The sequence below is a fragment of the Aptenodytes patagonicus genome, chromosome 5 (assembly GCF_965638725.1).
Source record: "Aptenodytes patagonicus chromosome 5, bAptPat1.pri.cur, whole genome shotgun sequence".
NCBI lineage: Eukaryota > Metazoa > Chordata > Aves > Sphenisciformes > Spheniscidae > Aptenodytes > Aptenodytes patagonicus.
Genome location: NC_134953.1, coordinates 41,563,569 through 41,583,449, shown reverse-complemented (window position 1 = coordinate 41,583,449; position 19,881 = coordinate 41,563,569). Strand labels below are relative to the sequence as shown.

General features: G+C 41.4%; 1 protein-coding gene across 4 annotated transcripts in view; it reads left to right on the top strand.

Annotated features, from left to right (window-relative positions):
- Positions 1-19,881, top strand: part of PRKG1 (protein kinase cGMP-dependent 1) — a 541,470-nt gene that overhangs the window by 444,727 nt on the left and 76,862 nt on the right. For 3 of the 4 annotated variants that reach the window (XM_076339487.1, XM_076339489.1, XM_076339486.1), the window contains one exon: positions 17,706-17,771. In XM_076339487.1, the coding sequence (XP_076195602.1) occupies positions 17,706-17,771 (66 nt within the window). Of the gene's footprint in view, positions 1-14,865; positions 15,033-17,705; positions 17,772-19,881 lie in introns of those variants that run through there. The other variant, XM_076339490.1, reaches the window with a different exon arrangement.

Here is a 19,881-nt window from a genome sequence, read left to right as displayed (position 1 = left end):
ATTGAAAAGTTTGATAAGTGTTGACCTAGGGATGCTTTTATTTTGCCTACATAAGGCTAATGGGAATCATTCCTTGAAATACGCATGTGAAATTTTAATACTCTGGGAAGACAATAACTTTTATCTAAAACTTCGCTATGTCATGAATGCACCAGAATTTCACTTCTTTATAAAATTAATTGAGCAGAAATTGCATTCCCATAGAGACTGACATCCCAAGAACACCTAGTGCTACTATTACTGCCAGGCAAGAAAGATCCATATTGTGACTATTAATACAAGAACACTCACAAAGAAATGTAATTCTTGATTTCTAGATGACTTTTGCAGACTACTTAGACTACTATATTCAGAAGCCATCTATATAATTCAGCCATAGACCTCATTTCTATAGATAAGATTTCTGGGCTTACCAGTGCTCTGATGACTGCAGATAAGATGAAAGTGGTAGGTAGATTAAAAAAAAAAAACAAACCAATGTCCTGTTCTCTATCAGTGGTGCAGGGTTTGTATTTTGTGGTTATAGAAGATGACATAGGCCATAATATAGTAAAACAGTACAAAGTAATCCTTTTCATAGTCATTTTGTAAAGCTGCTTATGAGTTATGAAAAGTGATACCCATAAATTATAAGTATAGCCTATTTAAAATTCTGCTGCAGTTTGCTGGCATTTGAGCTAAATAATGACGGTAGGGAAGAAAGCCCAGGTAATCTTTCTGTTACTATTGAGTGATATAAAAAGGTTTCTTTTTCTTGTTCTGTAGATGTTATTACTAAACCAGTGGGTTTTAAGCAACTTGATGTGACAACAAACCATAAGCAAAACCCCAGTGCTTCTTTTTTAGATAATGTAAGTTTTCTTTTTAATGGGATTTATGCCCAAATTCTAATGCTACCTAAACTTTCTCCCTTTCCAGCTCTGGATAGATACAGTTTTCTTTATATATATTGAGGTAAAATGCAGTTCCATGTTAAATCAATTAAAAATGGTTGGAAGCCAACCTGCTTCAATGTTCTGGATCATTTTATTTAAGCTTTGACTCGTATTTCTTCTTCAGCCAGGCATTTTTTTTAAACCTTTTAATCTCTTATCAAATTTCAATAAGAGATTGTCCATTTTAACACTTGAAGTGGTTTAGTGCAGACCCAGAGAGCCACTTCACCCCATCAGAGCAGGAGCTTGGACTCATCTTGGTTGCATCTGCAGGGCAAGTCACTCAGCTCTCAAAGTGTTAGAATTTATGGTTTCATTTCAGGTCCATCTATCATTTCAAATTCAGATTTGAATTAGAAATACAAAAATAGCGGGGCATGTCTGCCCCACCAAAAGAGGTATGTTCTTAACTCGATTTATTTGGAGCCATTTAATGCACTAGGGCTGTTGCATGGGACTGTGGCATATGGAGGGTTTTGCTCCAGACGCAGTATATGATGGTATAGTAAATTGTACGTGGACCAGAGGGCTGGGAAGCTGGAGAAGAGCTGCAGTCCTGCCATGCAATACCTTTGCACACTGGATGTGTGAAGGAAGGGGAGAACAAATTTGCACCTGCTCATACTTACTGATGCAAGTCATTCTGCTCTTTCCTGTGTTAAATGGCCTCGTATTCAAACACGATGTTGGGATTCATCACAATTTGTTCTTAAACATCTGTTTGGCTGATGTAAATTATAAAAGAAGGAGAAGGTTTCTTGAAGGGTTATAATGGTTTTAAATTATGGCTATAATAATTGTTTAGATTCTTACTGTGCATTCCCTGGTGCTGGCTGCTGAATCTTCCACCTTGATATTCAGGTACTCATCAGCATGTGTCATATAAAACTCATATAAAATCATATAAAACTAGCCCTCGAAGCAATAAAATCCATCTTGTCAGAGTGGTATATGTCCACCTAGAAGAAGACCACCCACTCCGCAGTACAAAAGAGCTGGTATAACATTGTGCTGTCGAGGCCAGCGACTGTCGCTGCGATAAAATACCTTTTGTTGGGGTTGTTCAAAGCAATAGCAATATTCATCAACACGCCGCTGTCAATAGGAGACGAGGCCGGGAATGAGGATCCATCACGTTCCTCCTGGGAATATGCTAGGTGACAACCCTAACTGCTCTCTTAACACTTCTATCATACTCCCAGCAGCATAATTTCCTGTAGGTCAGAGAAGCGTCACCCCCACTGGTGCCAGAAACGAATTTATTTCTTTCCACATCAGTTCGATTCCTTGGTAGGGTTCTCGCAGCAACAGAGAAGAGCTGGTCACAGGCGCTGTTTGTAATTCTCTTAGACTTGTCGGTTGTAAAACTTAAAAATGACTTTTTTTTTTTAAAGAAAGTTTTAAATTATCAGCATAATATACTTCTAGCAGTTGCAATATTCTTAGATAATAAATATGAGTGATTATTCCTTTTATAAGGATGTGTTTATAAGAGTTTATTTTGATGCTTTTCTGCAGCTGGTGGATAGAGCAGAGTCATGGAGAGTCAAGTGTCTTATCTTGGATGCTTGCTCTGTGATTCCTTGCTTTGATTTGACTTTACTAAGGAAATACATTCTAGAAAACGAGATCTGCAAAATCCTGTGGTAGGGACATGTCACATCCTATGTGTGCGACGTTATTGTTTAAGACCAGTAATCTTTATTAGTTGAAGATTAGGCTCTTTTTCAAGTTTAAGCTCTATTATCAATAGAGTGTTATTGGTTACTCTGGTACTTGTAATTTTATCTTTTCTAATCCGATTTCTTTAACTTTGAAGACTGTAAACCAGATGTTTGGTGTAATACTTAAATAGATGTTTTCCAAAATACTGTATGTCTTGTCCTCATCACAGGAGCATAGAGCCGCTCGGGTCAGAAGGGACCTCTGGAGCTCCTCTGGTTCACTCTGCTCCTCCAAGCAGAGCCAGCTTTTGTTTTCTTCATTAAACTGTCTTGTGACTGAAGTGGGATCAGGCCTAGTAACTATGAGATTTTTGTTTGGTTTTATCAAGTAAAACCTTGATGATTTTTTTTTTTTTTTTTTTACTAAATCAAGAGTAGGCACTGAAGGGGGGGGGGTGGTTGTTATAGCTGGCCATGCTGTGACTGTAGGCCAAGATGAAAGTGAAGGCACAGAAATTATTACAAAAAAAAAAGGTAATCAAAACTTTAAAAAGAAAGTAGATTTGGACTTAGGGGACCTCATTATCTCCATCCTCAAGCTCAGATCAGTCTAGTTTCTGAAACTGGACGTGTGAATCTATCAAGTCACGAGTGCTGTCGTAAGTGGGAAGAACAAGAGGCTTCAGAAGCAGTAGGGCCATTCAGGCAGCTACAAGCTGGAAAATGGCAGTGTTATACAGTCTTTAATTACCCTTCCCTTCCAAATTTGTTGCAAAGGCTTGAAGGAAAATGCTCCATGTTGTGTCTGTGCAGGAGAACCCTATTTTTGGACAAGGGAACCACAGCAGGTATCATCTGTCTGCACGTGATGCCACATACAACCTTGTGTTCACGTGCAGATGCAGAAATTAAACAGTGTGAGATGGAGATCTACGAGACATTGAGAGGTGTATTCAGTGGTGTCCTGGTTTCGGCTGGGGTAGAGTTAATTTTCTTCCTAGGAGCTGGTACAGTGCTGTGTTTTGGATTTAGTATGAGAATAATGTTGATGATAACACACCGATGTTTTAGTTGTTGCTAGGTAGTGCTTACACTAGTCAAGGACTCTTCAGCTTCTCATGCTCTACCGACTGAGAAGGCTGGAGGTGCACAAGAAGCTGGGAGGGGGCACAGCCAGGACAGCTGACCCAAACTGGCCAAAGGGATATTCCATACCATGTGACGTCATGCTCAATACATAAATTGGGGGAAAGCTGGTGGGGGGGGCCGCTGCTCAGGGACTGGCTGGGCATCAGTGGGCGGGTGGTGAGCAATTGCACTGTGCATCACTTGCTTTGTGTATTATTATTATTATCATTATTTTATTTCAAGTATTAAACTGTTTGTATCTCAACCCACAAGTTTTCTCACTTCTACTCTTCCAATTCTCTCCCCCATCCCACTGGGGGGGTGGGAGAGTAAGTGAGTGGCTGTGTAGTAGAATGGTAAAAGGCATTTAAAGAATGAAGAATTTAAAGGCAGTGGGCCAATCTCTCTCATGTCAACTAAGTGACTGTGAAAATTAAAATGTAAATTAATTTATGCCGTAGATGCTGTTACAATATGGAAGTACAGGTTTCTACAGATACCCAAAAAACCCAAAACCAGCTGGAGTTCAGGATATTTCCTGAAGGCAAAGGCAGCCACACCTGAGTTAATATGAGATGTAGGAAAGCCCAAAACATTATTCTTTCTGTGTGTTGCTGAGTGCTTAGGTGTCGTGTCCTCTGCTTTTATAGGATGTGAGCATGAATTCATGAGGACAAGTGGAGAGTTGGTACCAGCCACAAAGTACCATAGTGCAATTCTGCTTTCTCACATGGCCAATCATTTCCTACTGAAAATAGATTTAGAAAAATAAATACATCCATCTCCGCAGTAATTGGCATTAACCACATAAATGTAAAATACCATGCAAATGAAGATGTGTGCTGCACAGCTGCTTCAACAGTAGAAGAGCAGTGAAATACTCTGCATCACCATCCAGGGCAGCAGCACATTTTTCCACAAAGTCAATTCTAGAGTGATTTTTAAATCTGCAGAGAAGTTACTGTTACGAGTTGGATAGGACTGCCTGGAATATCAGCAACTTTGGCATTGTATTTGTTTTAAGTTGTGATTTATTTTGTATTGTGGTTACTGAATGAAGACTGTAAATGCTGCCTTGAAAGGACTTTCCCCTGCTCATCTAGGCTTAGTGTAGGTGGAGCGTGAAATCTCTTTTGGCTTTTTCACTGCTTCTGCAAAGTTTTTAGCTTCTCCTCGGGCTGCAGCAAATCGATTTTTCAGATTTTTCACTTTATTTTCTAAGACTGTATTATACTGCTCTCCAGACATTACGTAACTGGGTTCGAGGGCTTTTTTAGTAAATATATTAGTGGTGATAGAGCATAATCAAGGGGGGGTTTAACAATAGTTTTTAAAATGTACTGTATCCTTTTTTTTACTAGCGAGATTGTTCATTAAGGTCTATGAATACTTTCTAATGGATAAAAAACAGGTTTCTTGTTTTGCCTCTGAAAGACGTCGTCACATATTTTGCTTTTTTGCTTTGGTTTGACGCATTTTTTTAAGCAGTTATATTGTGCTGGTTTATATTAGAAATGTAGCCTTTCCATAGCTTGGCAGGTTTTCTGATTAGTCAGTGGTTGCTTAAATGGTGAAATCACGAGCGAGTGCAAACTGAGTGTCTGAAAGACGGGGTGATTTCTAGTCCCACCTTCAAACCTTCGACAGACAAGACAGGGATGAAGGTTTGCTGATGTGTGCCCTCTAGGCAGGCACAGATCATTTAAGATGTGGTTATAGAGTTGCCTTAAGTGTGCGTATGGCTGTGTTTGTGCCAGAGACTGGTCCTGAACTTCCCTGTTCCCTCTTGGCCACATGTTCCCACCACGTCCCTTTCCCTAGCACTAGTGGTTACTGCCTGTGGAGTGAGTTACGCTGATCTACCAGAAAACTAAGCCTGCAGAAGGTTTGATATATCTTAGATCAGTTTAAGGTGATCACAGAGCTGAAGTATAAAATCTGCTCCATCACTCCATGCACAGAAAGGAGAAAATAAGACTGAAGAAAATGAGCAGGTTTACATCTTTATTGATGATAGACTTTGCCCATAATTTTCCCTTCCATGCTATTCCCACCATAAAATAACATACAGAACAAGAATTTGAGTACTCAGGCTAAAATAGGGCCCATCAGCACGTCAGTGCCGCAGACTGTGATGTTGCAGAGGAATGCTCTAGTTGGCTTTGCAGGAGTTAACCTGACCATCAGAGGAGCCGAGCATTGCAGTGTGGAGCCCAGCATGGGCTTGATTTAGTCTTTGTAGCTCTTCTGAGTGCTGCTGGTACCCACTCCAGCTGGCTGAAAGTTGGGTCAAGTGTCTCCATGCTACAGTTTAGAGCAGTGCTCAAATGAAAGCACAAGGTGGATGGGAAGCACAGGCTTGCAAAGCCTCAGAAGAGCTAATTGCATCAGCGGGAGGCTTTGAGAAGTTTGTGGAGGACACTGATTTCTTGCAGGAGACCCACTAGCTCATCTGGAAGCTATCTGTGAAACTTTGCTTAACAAGACATGAAAAGGCTGTGGAAGAAAGAGCAGCAGTGTCTCCAGCTCCCTTGCTGCACTCGCATTAGCAGGTGCCAGTGCGGTCCTTCATGTCGTTAACTGTTGGTATCCAGGATGTTAATTTTGTTGTTCTAGTCCAAAATTAAGGGTTTGGGCACTTTCTGTTCCTGCTCATGCAAGAGCACGGTGCTTTTATTCCTGTTATCAGTATGACCTTTCATGCAGCAAATACAAGAAAGGGTTTGCTGTAATTAGCCAAGCAAAATTCATTCTGAGTGAAACTGGGTCCTGAGGTAGATGCTGGTAGCAGGGTGCTCCTGCGCTCCCAGACACAAGGAGGGGATGGCCTAGGTCCCAGGTCCACCCAAGGAGTCTTGCCAGGAGCAGCAAGAGGTGGGCAGAGACAGGGCTGGAAACAAGGCTACAGCATAAGGCATGGTGTATCCAGGAGATGAGACGCAAGCTTTCTACATTGTAGATCCAAGTTCCATCCAAGAAATAGGGCCAGAGACAAGGCAAGAGACAAGTCCATACCTACAACTGAGGGTCCCAGGCTGAGCTCCTGGACTGCGGGCAGAAGATGTGGGTGAAGGCCCCAGTGAGGCTGCTCAGGGCAATTAAAGCCTATAGGCACACTCAGGACAATGACTTGGGGCTCTTTATTAATATAAACTTAAGTCTTTGACATCAATGACAACAGTTGGGTAGTATGGAAGAAAGTCAAAGGATTTGTGGGGTAAAGGAGGGATGCAGTGAATTTGGCCTGCAGAGTGAAGAAAAGATGGGTGGACCTGGAGGAGTCTGTAACATGGGGAGGAAGGTAAGATGGGCACAGTCACCAGGGTTGGGATACTGGGATCCACTGGCACAGGCAGAGCATTGGCCATGGGAAGAGGTCGATAAGAGTATGGTACAAACCACATGCCTTACTTAGGTGGGATTGCAGCGACCTGAAGTATAGGGGAGGGGGAATTTGGTACCCAGGAAGCTTGGTGGTGGAGGCTGGTAGTGTCAGCCAAGGACAAGTGGTAGTGAAAAAATAGCTCCCACGGCTTGTCGTCTAGATCATAGAATCATAGAATCATTGAGGTTGGAAAAGACCTCTAAGATCATCGAGTCCAACCGTCAACCCAACACCACCATGCCCACTAAACCATGTCCCTAAGCGCCTCATCTACACGTCTTTTAAATACCTCCAGGGATGGGGACTCCACCACTTCCCTGGGCAGCCTGTTCCAATGTTTCACCACTCTTTCAGTAAAGAAATTTTTCCTTACATCCAATCTAAACCTCCCCTGCCGCAACTTGAGGCCATTTCCTCTCGTCCTATCGCTTGTTACTTGGGAGAAGAGACCAACACCCACCTCGCTACAACCTCCTTTCAGGTAGTTGTAGAGAGCGATGAGGTCTCCCCTCAGCCTCCTTTTCTCCAGGCTGAACAACCCCAGTTCCCTCAGCCGCTCCTCATAAGACTTGTGCTCCAGACCCCTCACCAGCCTCGTTGCCCTTCTCTGGACACTCTCCAGCACCTCAACGTCCTTCTTGTAGTGAGGGGCCCAAAACTGAACACAGTATTCGAGGTGCGGCCTCACCAGTGCCGAGTACAGGGGCACGATCACTTCCCTACTCCTACTGGCCACACTATTTCTGATACAGGCCAGGATGCCATTGGCCTTCTTGGCCGCCTGGGCACACTGCCGGCTCATGTTCAGCCGGCTGTCGACCACCACCCCCAGGTCCTTTTCCGACAGGCAGCTTTCCAGCCACTCTTCCCCAAGCCTGTAGCGCTGCATGGGGTTGTTGTGGCCGAAGTGCAGGACCCGGCACTTGTCCTTGTTGAACCTCATACAGTTGGCCTGGGCCCATCGATCCAGCCTGTCCAGGTCCATCTGCAGAGCCTTCCTACCCTCGAGCAGATCAACACTCCTGCCCAGCTTGGTGTCATCTGCAAACTTACTGAGGGTGCACTCAATCCCCTCATCCAGATCATTGATAAAGACCTTGAACAAGACCGGCCCCAGTACTGAGCCCTGGGGAACACTGCTTGTGACCGGCCGCCAACTGGATGTAACTCCATTCACCACAACTCTCTGGGCCCGGCCGTCCAGCCAGTTTTTGACCCAGCGCAGAGTACACCTGTCTAAGCCGTGAGCCGCCAGCTTCTCGAGGAGAATGCTGTGGGAGACAGTGTCAAAGGCCTTGCTGAAGTCCAGGTAGACCACATCCACAGCCTTTCCCTCATCCACTAGGCGGGTCACCTGGTCATAGAAGGAGATCAGGTTGGTCAAGCAGGACCTGCCTTTCATGAATCCGTGCTGGCTAGGCCGGATCCCCTGGTTGTCCCACTCATGCCTTGTGAGCGCCCTCAAGATGAACCGCTCCATCATCTTCCCCGGCACCGAGGTCAGGCTGACAGGCCTGTAGTTCCCTGGATCCTCCTTCCGGCCCTTCTTGTTGATGGGCGTCACATTGGCAAGCCTCCAGTCATCCGGGACCTCCCCCGTTAACCAGGACTGCTGATAAATGATGGAGAGCTGCTTGGCGAGCTCCTCCGCCAGCTCCCTCAGCACTCTCGGGTGGATCCCATCCGGCCCCATAGACTTGTGAGTGTCCAGGTGGCATAGCAGGTCATTGACTGCTTCCTCCTGGATTACGGGGGGTTCATCCTGCTCGCCGTCCCCGTCTTCCAGCTCGGGGGGCCGAGTACCCTGAGGATAACTGGTCTGCCTGTTAAAGACTGAGGCAAAGAAGGCATTGAGTACCTCAGCCTTTTCCTCATCCTCAGTGACAATGTTCCCCCTTGCATCCAATAAAGGATGGAGATTGTCCTTGGCTCTCTTCTTGTCATTAATATATTTGTAAAAACTTTTTTTGTTGTCTTTAACGACAGTGGCCAGATTGTGTTCTAGCTGGGCTTTTGCCTTTCTCATTTCTTCTCTGCACGACCTAACAAGATCCCTGTACTCTTCTTGAGTCGCCTGCCCCTTCTTCCACAAGCGGTAAACTCTCCTTTTTTTCCTGAGTCCCAGCAAGAGCTCCCCGTTCAGCCAGGCCGGTCGTCTTCCCCGCCCATTCTTCTTACGGCGTACAGAGACAGCCTGCTCCTGCGCCTTTAAGACTTCCTTCTTGAAGATCGTCCAGCCTTCCTGGACCCCTTTGCCCTTCAGGACTGTCTCCCAAGGGACTCTCTCAACCAGCGTCCTGAACAGGCCAAAGGCTGCCCTCCGGAAGTCCATGGTTGTGGTTTTGCTGCCCCCCCTCCTTACTTCACCAAGAAGCGAGAATTCTATCATTTCATGGTCGCTAAGCCCAAGACGGCCTCCGACCACCACATCTCCCACCAGTCCTTCTCTGTTTGTAAACAGCAGGTCGAGCGAGGCACCTCCCCTAGTAGGCTCACTTACCAGCTGTGTCAGGAAGTTGTCTTCCAAAAGATCCTGCTGCTGGCATCCGTAAAGGAGAAGCCATAATCTCACTACAACCCCCCTTCCCTTCTTTGCAGTGCTTAGGAATTTAACAAGAGCATTGTTTAAAATATAGCAGTTCTTAAAAAAAAAAAAGAGTCATAAATTCACAATAAACCCTTAAAAATGTTCTCAACTGAAAGAGCCTCTTATCGTTCGCAGATAGGCCAGACATCCTTGCGATGAGACATGGTTTCAATAAACAAATACATTGCTCATCTCTTCAGCATGACAAAGGGTCTTTGTCCCAGTGCTCTCAATGCACAAAGAAGCCAAGCAAGAAAAAGAATGTAACCGTCATAGAAGTACTTGAAGGGAGGAAAAAAACCCAACAGCTGTGTAAGGGTCTCAGCCTGTAAGAAGCTGCTTTGGATGCAGTTGTTTCCACTAATCTTACTGACAACTCTCCTGTGTTAATGTAGGGTTTGGGATATAAATATAGTGGCTACAGATAGTAAGGCTGGCACTGTGTCTGAGTGACACAGTTAAGGGTTAACATGATCCCTGCCTCTGCAGCGATCAGATGTGTGCAGCTTTATGAACACGCCAACACAGTAAAGATATTAGGCCAAATGGATGCAGCCTCATTAATTCTTGAAGAGAAGCCAGCTGCCAGTTTTGGTAGCACTGAGGCTAGTTGCTGCCTGTATAATCTGATGCACCTTGCTCGAGCTCCCCATGATTTGGATTTACCCACCTATAAAATATGTTTACAGATATTATCGTATACCTTAGCTGCTTCTGAGATTTAACTGTGACCATGTGAACCTCTTGCGTGTGGTTTAAAATGACGTTGCGTAAGCACTGTGTTGATATTGTTCATGTGTAATAGATGTATCTTGTTACTTTAACTCTCTGATCACAGTTTAATTTGATTTTAATATAGCTGTTCTCATAAATAATAGCAAATTAGTAACTTATCACTCAGGAAAAGTGCTGGTGGGTTAAATTAGTTGTGGCAGAGGTCATAGATTGTTTCCTGAGTAGTTTGCAATTATCAATTATGGATTAAATATGGTGAGAATATACTGAAAGTGTGTAATAAAGTCAATAAAGAGTTCTCTCTTTATTAACGCCGTGACCCGTGTGGTTCATAACCCTTTCATATTGTTGCAGCCACGATTACCTTGCAGCCAGGAGTTAGCAGAAGAGCCTGATTATGTCTCGCAGTACGGGGAAAATCCTCATGCTGACTGTCAAAAGAGTAGGTACCATCAGATTTATGCCAGCTTCGTGGTAATCAAGTGGTAGCAAGACCTTTTTTCTCTGCTTTCAGATCACGAGGAGCACATACCCTTCTCTTCTCAAAATAGTTTTCAGCTGACACAACCCCCTCTAGGTTTCCTGAATCGCTGGCAGCTTATAATCATGTATATAAATGTGAAGGTGGCTAGCAGGGGCTGATTTTACATCAACTTTTAAAAATGCAGCAGAAGGTCTCTTTGTTATCAATACTTTTGCCCTCTGCATTTCCCCATTCGCTTCCAAGTCGCAGGAGTGGGCTCAGTATTATCTTACTACATATGATAGTGCCTGTCATAGTGCTTCTGCTTTAATTAATACTATTTTTTTGGCAATATTTATCTGCATTAATCTATTGCTATCAGCATAGGTAGTCTGACAATGTGACACTTGTTAATTCAGCAGCATCACTATGTCAGATCTGTAATGCTAATAAAAATAACAGCAGCCATCTCTTGTGTAGTTTCTTCTGCTTGTAGATCCAGGTGATCACACAGTAAATTAAAGCATTTTTCTTCTTGTAATGTAGGAATCAGATGGTGAAATTTAGCAATATAGTGAAATACAGGAAATATTTGTATATCTGGAAATATATTCCTCCATAGGAATATAGTGAAATATAGGAATCAGACAGTGGAATGGCTTGTTCAAGATTGAGCTGTAGGCAGTGGCAAGGCAGACAAGGGAGCAGTTGCAGTCCAGTGCAGTATTTGTAACAGAGGTTGTTTCCTCAGGTACATACAATGATTGCAAAAATTACATCTTTTTTTTTAAATTAGGACATTTGCATTAATACCAAAATAAATTTGTATTTTATGTAAACGGGACTTGATTTTTCCGTCATTCATGAAACTGAAAAGAAGCAGCCCTCCAGGTGATTCTTTTTCATGAAATAACATCCATCATTAATAGGAAGGACAAAATAATTGTCAGACTTCACACAGCATCCTGAAATAATCCTTACTTGTTGGAAGAGTTTTGAGTTAAAACTTGGCATAATCTTAGCAGCAGTTGCTGGGAGTTTCATTTGCTTTCAGAAGCATCAGTTCAGTAAGGACAGAGCAGAATTTTTCTGACCAACAGAGTCTTGAAAGACCTGTTCAATATCCCTGAGTCCTTAACTTCATAAATATTAAAGTAAGTTATCAGGAAGGGCTCTTTTTTGTAAATCCTATTGTGCAATCCTTGCCAGGGCTTAAACCTTTCAGTTGGAGCCACTGAGAGTATAAATATATTTTAGAAACAGTACATAAGTGCTAATGATATGCTCACAAGACATAAAACAAATTATTAGAAGGGGTTGGTACATTTTCTAGCCTATTTGGAGAGTTGTACAGTTTGCTTATATTGAATAAAAACCCTGTAAAATAGTATTTTTAAACCATTTTGTCTGAACAAACTGAAATGTTGTTCTGGAAGAGATGTTTCCTTTTCCCAGTAGCCATATAGCCTAAATTGCACAGGCGCACAGGTGGTTGTGTGTGCATTTTGATACATGCCTTCAAATTGGGGTACCTTAAAGCAAAATCTCTTTCCTATTGTATTTCATTCCCTTTATAGAAGGTGTGGTTTTAACGCCTATGGGGACTTTCATAGGTTTTATTAAACGGCATAACTCTTTTCAAGTGAAGCTTTTTCAAGTTGCACATTTTATTAGGTTCACATTAAAATTTTTAGAAGTTTAGTAGATCACATTGTATTTATTAATTCCAGTAATGTATTTTTATAGTCAAAACCAATGGCAAATGCACATTGTGTTCTCAGAAAGCTGAAGTGTTGGGAAACCAAACCCCATCTATGAGGGGCATTTTTGTCCAGTTGGTAGGTCCAGGTAACTGATGCAGACCATGGCTTACACCATCAATCTGCATTGATTTGACTTCAGCAGCGGCTACCGAGAAAAAGCAGGAGAGAGGAGGGTGCAGTTGATGGTGACATAAAGTCAACCTGCATTTTTGCTTCCATATGTGTTAGGTGATCACGTCATTTACAGGGATAGTCCCAGTGTTCCAGATAAAACTACCTACAGGTGACACCTGTCTTGATCAGACTGTGTTTCCTGGGCAGAGTGGTGGCCATCCTATCTAAATGGGCTTGTAGACTGCCAAAGGGCAGTACTGCTGCAGCAGTATCCCAAAATGTATATTTAGGGTTGTTGGGTTTTTTTTATATCTTTCTCTAAAAATGATGATGGCAACCCATTTTTCTTTGGCCAAGTAACTGAAGGACCTTGACCAGCTACCAAGAGTAGATGGGTCACTGTCTGGTCCTTGGTGGTTGCTCTGCAGAAGCTGCTGCAGCCTGGGAGAGGTCTGTGGTAGAAAGCTCAAGTCCCATGGGACTTTTGGAAATTAGTGTTTTGATCATTTAAATTTGAGAATGCTGTTAATGAGGGTTTTCAAAGAAAAGATAGAAAGAAAAAACTAGGTCTTCCCTGGTGAGTTTTAAAAATTTGCCATAGGAAGACTATCTGGAGGTTCCTCATTTGCTGATATTCAAATTCTTTAATGCATTTTACCACTTTCCAGCACTGTACACCTGACCTTGTTACAGTATTTTTAATAAGGTTGATTTAAAGTATTTAGGACAAGGCATGTCGGAAATAAGTGAAAGGAAAAAAATAAGTTATGGGAAAAATCAGTTAACAGCTTGAATTTAGTGGTAAGAGCTCAAAACCCAGCATCTCTATCTCCCCTTATTATTTTGCTGGGTATTTTCTGTTTACACCCTCACTTTCACATGGGAGGTAAAAATTATCTTTATTGGGTATTCTGAGGAGCGGTACTCAAATTCAGTGATCTTCTGAAAAACAAGCTCTAGCTCTATCCTTTAAGGAGAGGGTTTTGCCTACCTAGAGACCTAAAAATGTTATATTTTAGCTTGAAATCAATTTTGACTGACAAAATGCCAGTCAGGAAACAAGCAGAAGTGGTTCAGCTGTAAACGTGATACTTCCTGCAGCAGGGTACTCTTACCTCATAATAAATGCTATTTTGTGCCAGGACGCTGCGTCTGGGGGAGGCCAATCCCAAAAGCTGGGCAGACATCATGCCGAGGTTGCACCAGTTGAGCCCATCTTCTGGGAAGAACGCAGAGCAGTGTTTGCTGGCAGCGTAACAGCAGGTTTCAAGTAAATATAATGGTATACTATTAAATCATCCAAATATAGTTTCCATTTATCTGAAGAATTATATCAGCATTATTAAGGAGTTAGGTGTGGTAGGAACTATGAGAGATGGAGTTGGAGCAGGACTCCAATGAGTTAGGGGATGTAGGAAAGTAAAAAAGCACAAAGATGGGAATCACTTCAAAGATCTTAAAATCTAAGTTAAATTCTTACAGTCTAAGGTAAAATCAGGGAACAGATGCTGACATATGACCTTATTTCTGATTAAAACTGCCTATATTTTTCATGTTTCCATTTTCCAACACCGCTTTATAAATAGTGGGATCAATACACTTTTATCAGAAAACTTCCTGGAAACGGTTAAAAAAAATGTAGTTCTTACATTGTTGGCAGCTTATCGGAAGCAAAATTGTTGAAACTTCCCAAGTTATGTGTGGTGAACTGGGCAAAAAATTATAAGAAAAAAAAAATATGCGTTTCATCTCTTAAATAATGTGCTCATGTTTATAGTGATGTGATAACACACTTTCAAAGAGCTTTAGGAACTTGAGTAACGTTGCCATCTAATTCCACCATGGGGTTAAGGAGCTGAAGCACAGCAGTACAAGGTCTCCAGCCCCGGTTTTCAGGCGCATGCCTGGGAGAGGAGCCGTGCCTGCTTGTGTGCAGCCTTATACCTCTTTGTGGCTCCAAAATACCCTCTGCTTGTATTTCCCGATGATGCACCCTAGAAACACCCCTCCAGCAGCTGTGACCTTTCTCCAAGTCCCAAAGTTTGAAGCTAGTGGGGCTGTAAAATACCAGAGCTCGCCTGGAAGACAAAATATAGTAACGGGCTGGAAGGAAGCAGGCATTTTCCCGGGAGGAAATGGTGGAGGCAAACAGTAGCGATGGAGTATTCAGAGAATGAAGGCAATTCCTCTGACGAAGAGTGCTGTTTCTCGGGGAGCAGCGATGAGTACTCCTGTGATGAAGTCCAGAAAGTGTCCGAGTCAGTGCTCGCAAGCAAGGCTTTCACATAATTACTTGTGGCATTTAATGCTGTGCACGTCTAATAATTACTTGTTGCATTTAATGCCCTGCACTTCTAGTAACTACTTTTGCATTTAGTGCCGTGCACTTTTGGTAATTACTTTTGCATTTAATGCCATGCGCTTTAAATAACTACTTGTTGCATTTAATGCCATGTACTGTAGCTGGTGGCCACCTGTCAAAATACTACCTTTTAAAACATGGACTGACAATTTCTTTTGCTTGAAGGTGACTGAGGTTAATTCATAGATCAGTGGCATGGCCTTAGGTATGTTTGTCATTTTTAAGCGTATGTGAGGTGTTGGCAGTGTTTGGAAGTCTGAGCGTGTCTTGTATTTCACAGCTGATGCACGTAAAGGTTTAATGTTTGTATAGAACTGAAAATACATTGAGTTTTTCCTTCTGTTTTTAGAAATGTGATGAGATTTTTAATTCTGCTTGCAGCCTGATTGGTAAACACCCCCTAACAGGAGAGCATGTGAGGTTTATAAAGCCACTTACAATTGATTTAGAGTGTGGAAACAGAAAGCTGCTTTCCCCCCTTCAGTCCCTTCGTTCAGTGTTTGAGGGATGAGGGTCCCGCAGCGGTGGCAGAGGGGGGTTTTGTAGGCAAGGATGAGCAGGATGGCTTTGGAGATAGCCAAAGATAGTGATTTCTTGATTTAACACTTCATATATGAGCCACTTTATCATTAAAAAAAAAAAAAAATTTTTTTCCTGGCTTACCAGTTATTTCTACTCATGCAGAACATAAGGAAGCCTCAGAATCGCGTGACGTTCTGCATTACAAAAACCCTGCCATCTCTCTGATTCAGGTGTTCGTGCTAAGTGTGATTCCCTTTGGGAAAGTGCCTTCATTCTACATTAATTTCATGCTGATTAAAAGGATGTATTAAGTACAAGATAGTGGAAACCATAACAGTTACTTGTGCATTTTAATCTCTAATGTTAAGGTTTATTTAAAATGTTTGAACTGAAGCCACCAATAGCTGTATTTTACTTGTCTGTAATCATATAACTGTAATATGGTAACTGTAATCATGTCTATAATCTATAACTATAAAGGTGTAAACTGTATTTTTGTGGCAGAAAGGCATCTGAGATAATGGGAAAAATATGTTAAGTTTTAACAGGAATTAATGAACAACCAAAAAGTTTGCATACTCGTTTTAATGTATTAATATACCAGCAGAAGTTGGCTACAGCAACTTAATGGAATATTAAATATTATCATTCCTTATCCTCTCTATATTTACCAAAGTTTTAGAAGTCAATAGAGATAACTGTCTACTGCTATTCGGCTACTTCTTTCTACTTGCTTTAAATTACCATAATTTTGTTTATCAGTATGGATAAATTAGCACTAATACACACTTAATTTCATTGAAAATAGACTCAAAGACAGCATTTGAATATAGGCCTGAATATTAGTGTTTCTTTCATTTGTATTTCTGCTTGCTCTGTTTTAAAGATATTAAAGTTAAGATAGTTCAAAAGTAATTAAATTTAATTAATGATTACCTTAAAGGGAGAATGCACATTCCTGTATGAGTCCACATGCACCACACTTTTTTGTACTATATTACTGCTTTAATACCACCAATCTTTAAACAGGGGAACTGCTATTTCTAACAGCATTTTTAAATCTCATTTTCTACTTCAGTGGAAATGTACAGTAGTTTTCCAGTCTAAATGAATTAGGTGTGTTTAAAAGAGGTGGGTCTCTTTTGCCTGTAATCCACTTACCTTTCATAAATGGAAAGGTTTGGAGTGGATTTGAATAAAACAGCGACTCTGAATCCTGTGCTTTTGTTTGGCCAACACAGAAAATGCAATGACATCTCTATAACCCTGATGAACCACCAAATCAGTCTGATTAGAACGAATTAACTTCATATTTTATAGCTTGGGCTAGCCTCACCCAAATTCTCAGTGGGGCAGGGAAAGAAAGAACACAAAGGATTTGGTATTGAAGATAGAGAAAAAATTCTAAGTGCAATATTTTTAATTTCTGAAAAGCTGGTGAAAAGTACCAGCGCAATGTTTTAATGCTGAGACGTTTCAAAAGCTCCATCCTAATCAGGCCCCTTTTATAAGCACAGTCCCAGTCTCCTCCATGCTCAGATAGCAAATGCATAGCGAGTGCTATAGCCTACCATACATGTTGTACCTGCTCTGAGTAGCAGAGCTGATGTCCCACTTAACTGGATGCTTCGTGTTCCAACACTGAGATTTTATGTAGGTTTTTGGGGAGAAGGACATGAGCAGAAGTTGAAATGTCCATAAATAAATCTATGCAAATAGCTAATATTTTAATAAAACTGTTTCTGTGCACAAATGTGCACAGTAAGAAACGAGACTTTGCCTAAAACAGATGAAAAGCATGGGCTGATGCATGGCTGGATATCTTATTTACAAGGGCAACCTGTTTCTCTTTTTCTGCTTATGCATGGTTTTTAGCTTTTGTGTGCTTGAAGCCTGTACGGATGATGATATCAAATCAATATAGGGAAAAAGCTGTGAAACCCAGAAATTTATTCTTGAAATGCTTTAAGAATGCAATATGTTTGGAAATAAAAAGATGGTCATGAAAATAATACAGCTTACTTAAGAAATGTATTTTTTCTTTCAGGGAGGATGTCAGAACGGCCAACGTCATTGCGGCTGAAGCGGTAACTTGTCTGGTCATAGACAGAGAGTAAGTACATCATTTTCCTGCCTCGGGGTGGGGTGTATCTCCAGTTCACACCTTTTACAGTTTTTAACTAGAGCCTTTGATCATCTTCTCCAGGGAGGTCATTTAATTTTGAGTAATACATTCACAGTCCTTGATGAAGTAGAGGGAAGATCCCCCTAAATCAACAAGACAAAACTCAGTAGTGACACATGGAGAAAATTAAGAAGTGCAGAAAGACAAAATGGAAATAAATGGGGAGATAGCATTACTGTGGAAATGGATCCAGGTGTAATGGTGCAACACAGATTGAGTTCCTGTTGGCAAAAATGTCAGGAAAGGCATCAAGCTTCTGGCAAATGTTAAAGCAAGATGTTGTTATTCTATTCCATGTGGGGATGGAGAGCCCTTGTCCAAAGGATAATAGCCCTGCTTGAAGCTCTGCAGTTCAAAGGAGATAAAGGAGATCAGAAGAGTAAAATAATATCTTATTTAGGGAGCTTGAAGGAATTAGGAGGTTTTAATCTAGAAAAGAAATGCCTGGGCTCCAGAAGACAGTGCTGCAAATTCAACTGCTCTCCACAATTGTTGGGAATGGGATTAAAAATATTAGCATTACCTTGAAAATTCAACATGACTCTTGGGGTGGTTTTCCAGTTGTGAGCGCAGTAAAGCACTGGCACAGGCCATCAAAAGGTACAGACAAATCTTCCACGGTAATCCTTCCAAGGGCATGTAGTATAGACCTGTGAAACCACGGGACATGCAAGTAGGATGAATGGGGATTGACTTTTTACTGCTTCCCCCAGCACAAGAACCTAAAGAAACCTGCAGGAGGGAGGTGAAAGCCAAAAAGAGGCAGCTCTTCATGCAGGGATCACTCAGAGCCATAGGAAAATTAGAAGAGTTTGCAAGTGTTCAAAAGGAAAAGAAATCCATTGGATTTGTTAAATATGTAGGACCTACCTCTGGGCTAGGAAGTTTTGGGGAGGTGTAGGAGAGTACTGAAGCAAATATCACAAATGGTTGCTCTGTCCTTGAACTCTTCTCCAGGCACATAGTCTTGATGCAAGACACCATCAAAGGTCAGATGCTGGATTAGGAGTGACCTCAGAAGCCCTTTTTATATTCTGATGAGATATGTGAGAGATGCTGGAGTATCTTGTAGGGATGATCTACATACACTCAATCCTGCTTTAATACAAGTGTGTTGTTATCTCTTCAGATTTCTTACAGTCCTTAATTTCTAGAAATCTAGTGTTCTGTAATGGCTGAACTGGGAAATAATACTTCAAAAACCCTAGGTCTTCTGATATGTTAGTTTGGTTATGATCAATTTAAAAAAATTATGGTCTGTCTGTTGAAAACAGACAGTGAACTTCGGGATTGTCAGCTGAGCGGCTTTCTTGAACATACACAACCAAGGTAGCCTGATAGATAAAATACGCATTATTCCTTATTATTCCGTGGGACAAAGAGAAGAAGAATTGACATAATTAAATAACTTAGCAAGCATTAATTCAGAGAAATATAAAGCAACAAGTAATTTATGCTTTTTTTCTGAATGCTTCTGCAAGGGATATTTTTGTTTTGCACTATAAGTATTTAAAAAAACCCAAATAACTAGTAATTGCCAAATCAGTCCTTACTGATCATTTTACAGACTGTTTCTTTCCTTGCCTACTGTGCCTTTTTCTTGGTTTATAATGCCTTTGAAATAGTAAGGAAATGTAAGTTAAATTTAAACTGATGAAGCTGTAGTTAATTTATACCAGAGGTTCTAGTAACACTCTGCAATTAGTAGCAGAGTAACACTATTTATAAAAATCCTATTTATAGTACAAGAAAAGTAATGCTATTTATAGCACTATTTATAGCTCAAGGAAGGTTGGCCTGTGTCCTGACTAGTTCTGACTTTCTTGTCATAGCTCTTCTCTTAGATTATTTTATAGGTATGCAGATAACTGTAGAAGCTAATTTTAATACGGAGAAAATCTACTAAGACTTCTGTAAATTTGGAAAATTGTACAGATAGTATTCTGTTAATGAGGAAAAATAGCATTTCTTTATATCCAGATACACAGAATATTACATTTGGTTTGTTACGGTGGTCACGGTAAATGTTCACGTTGAG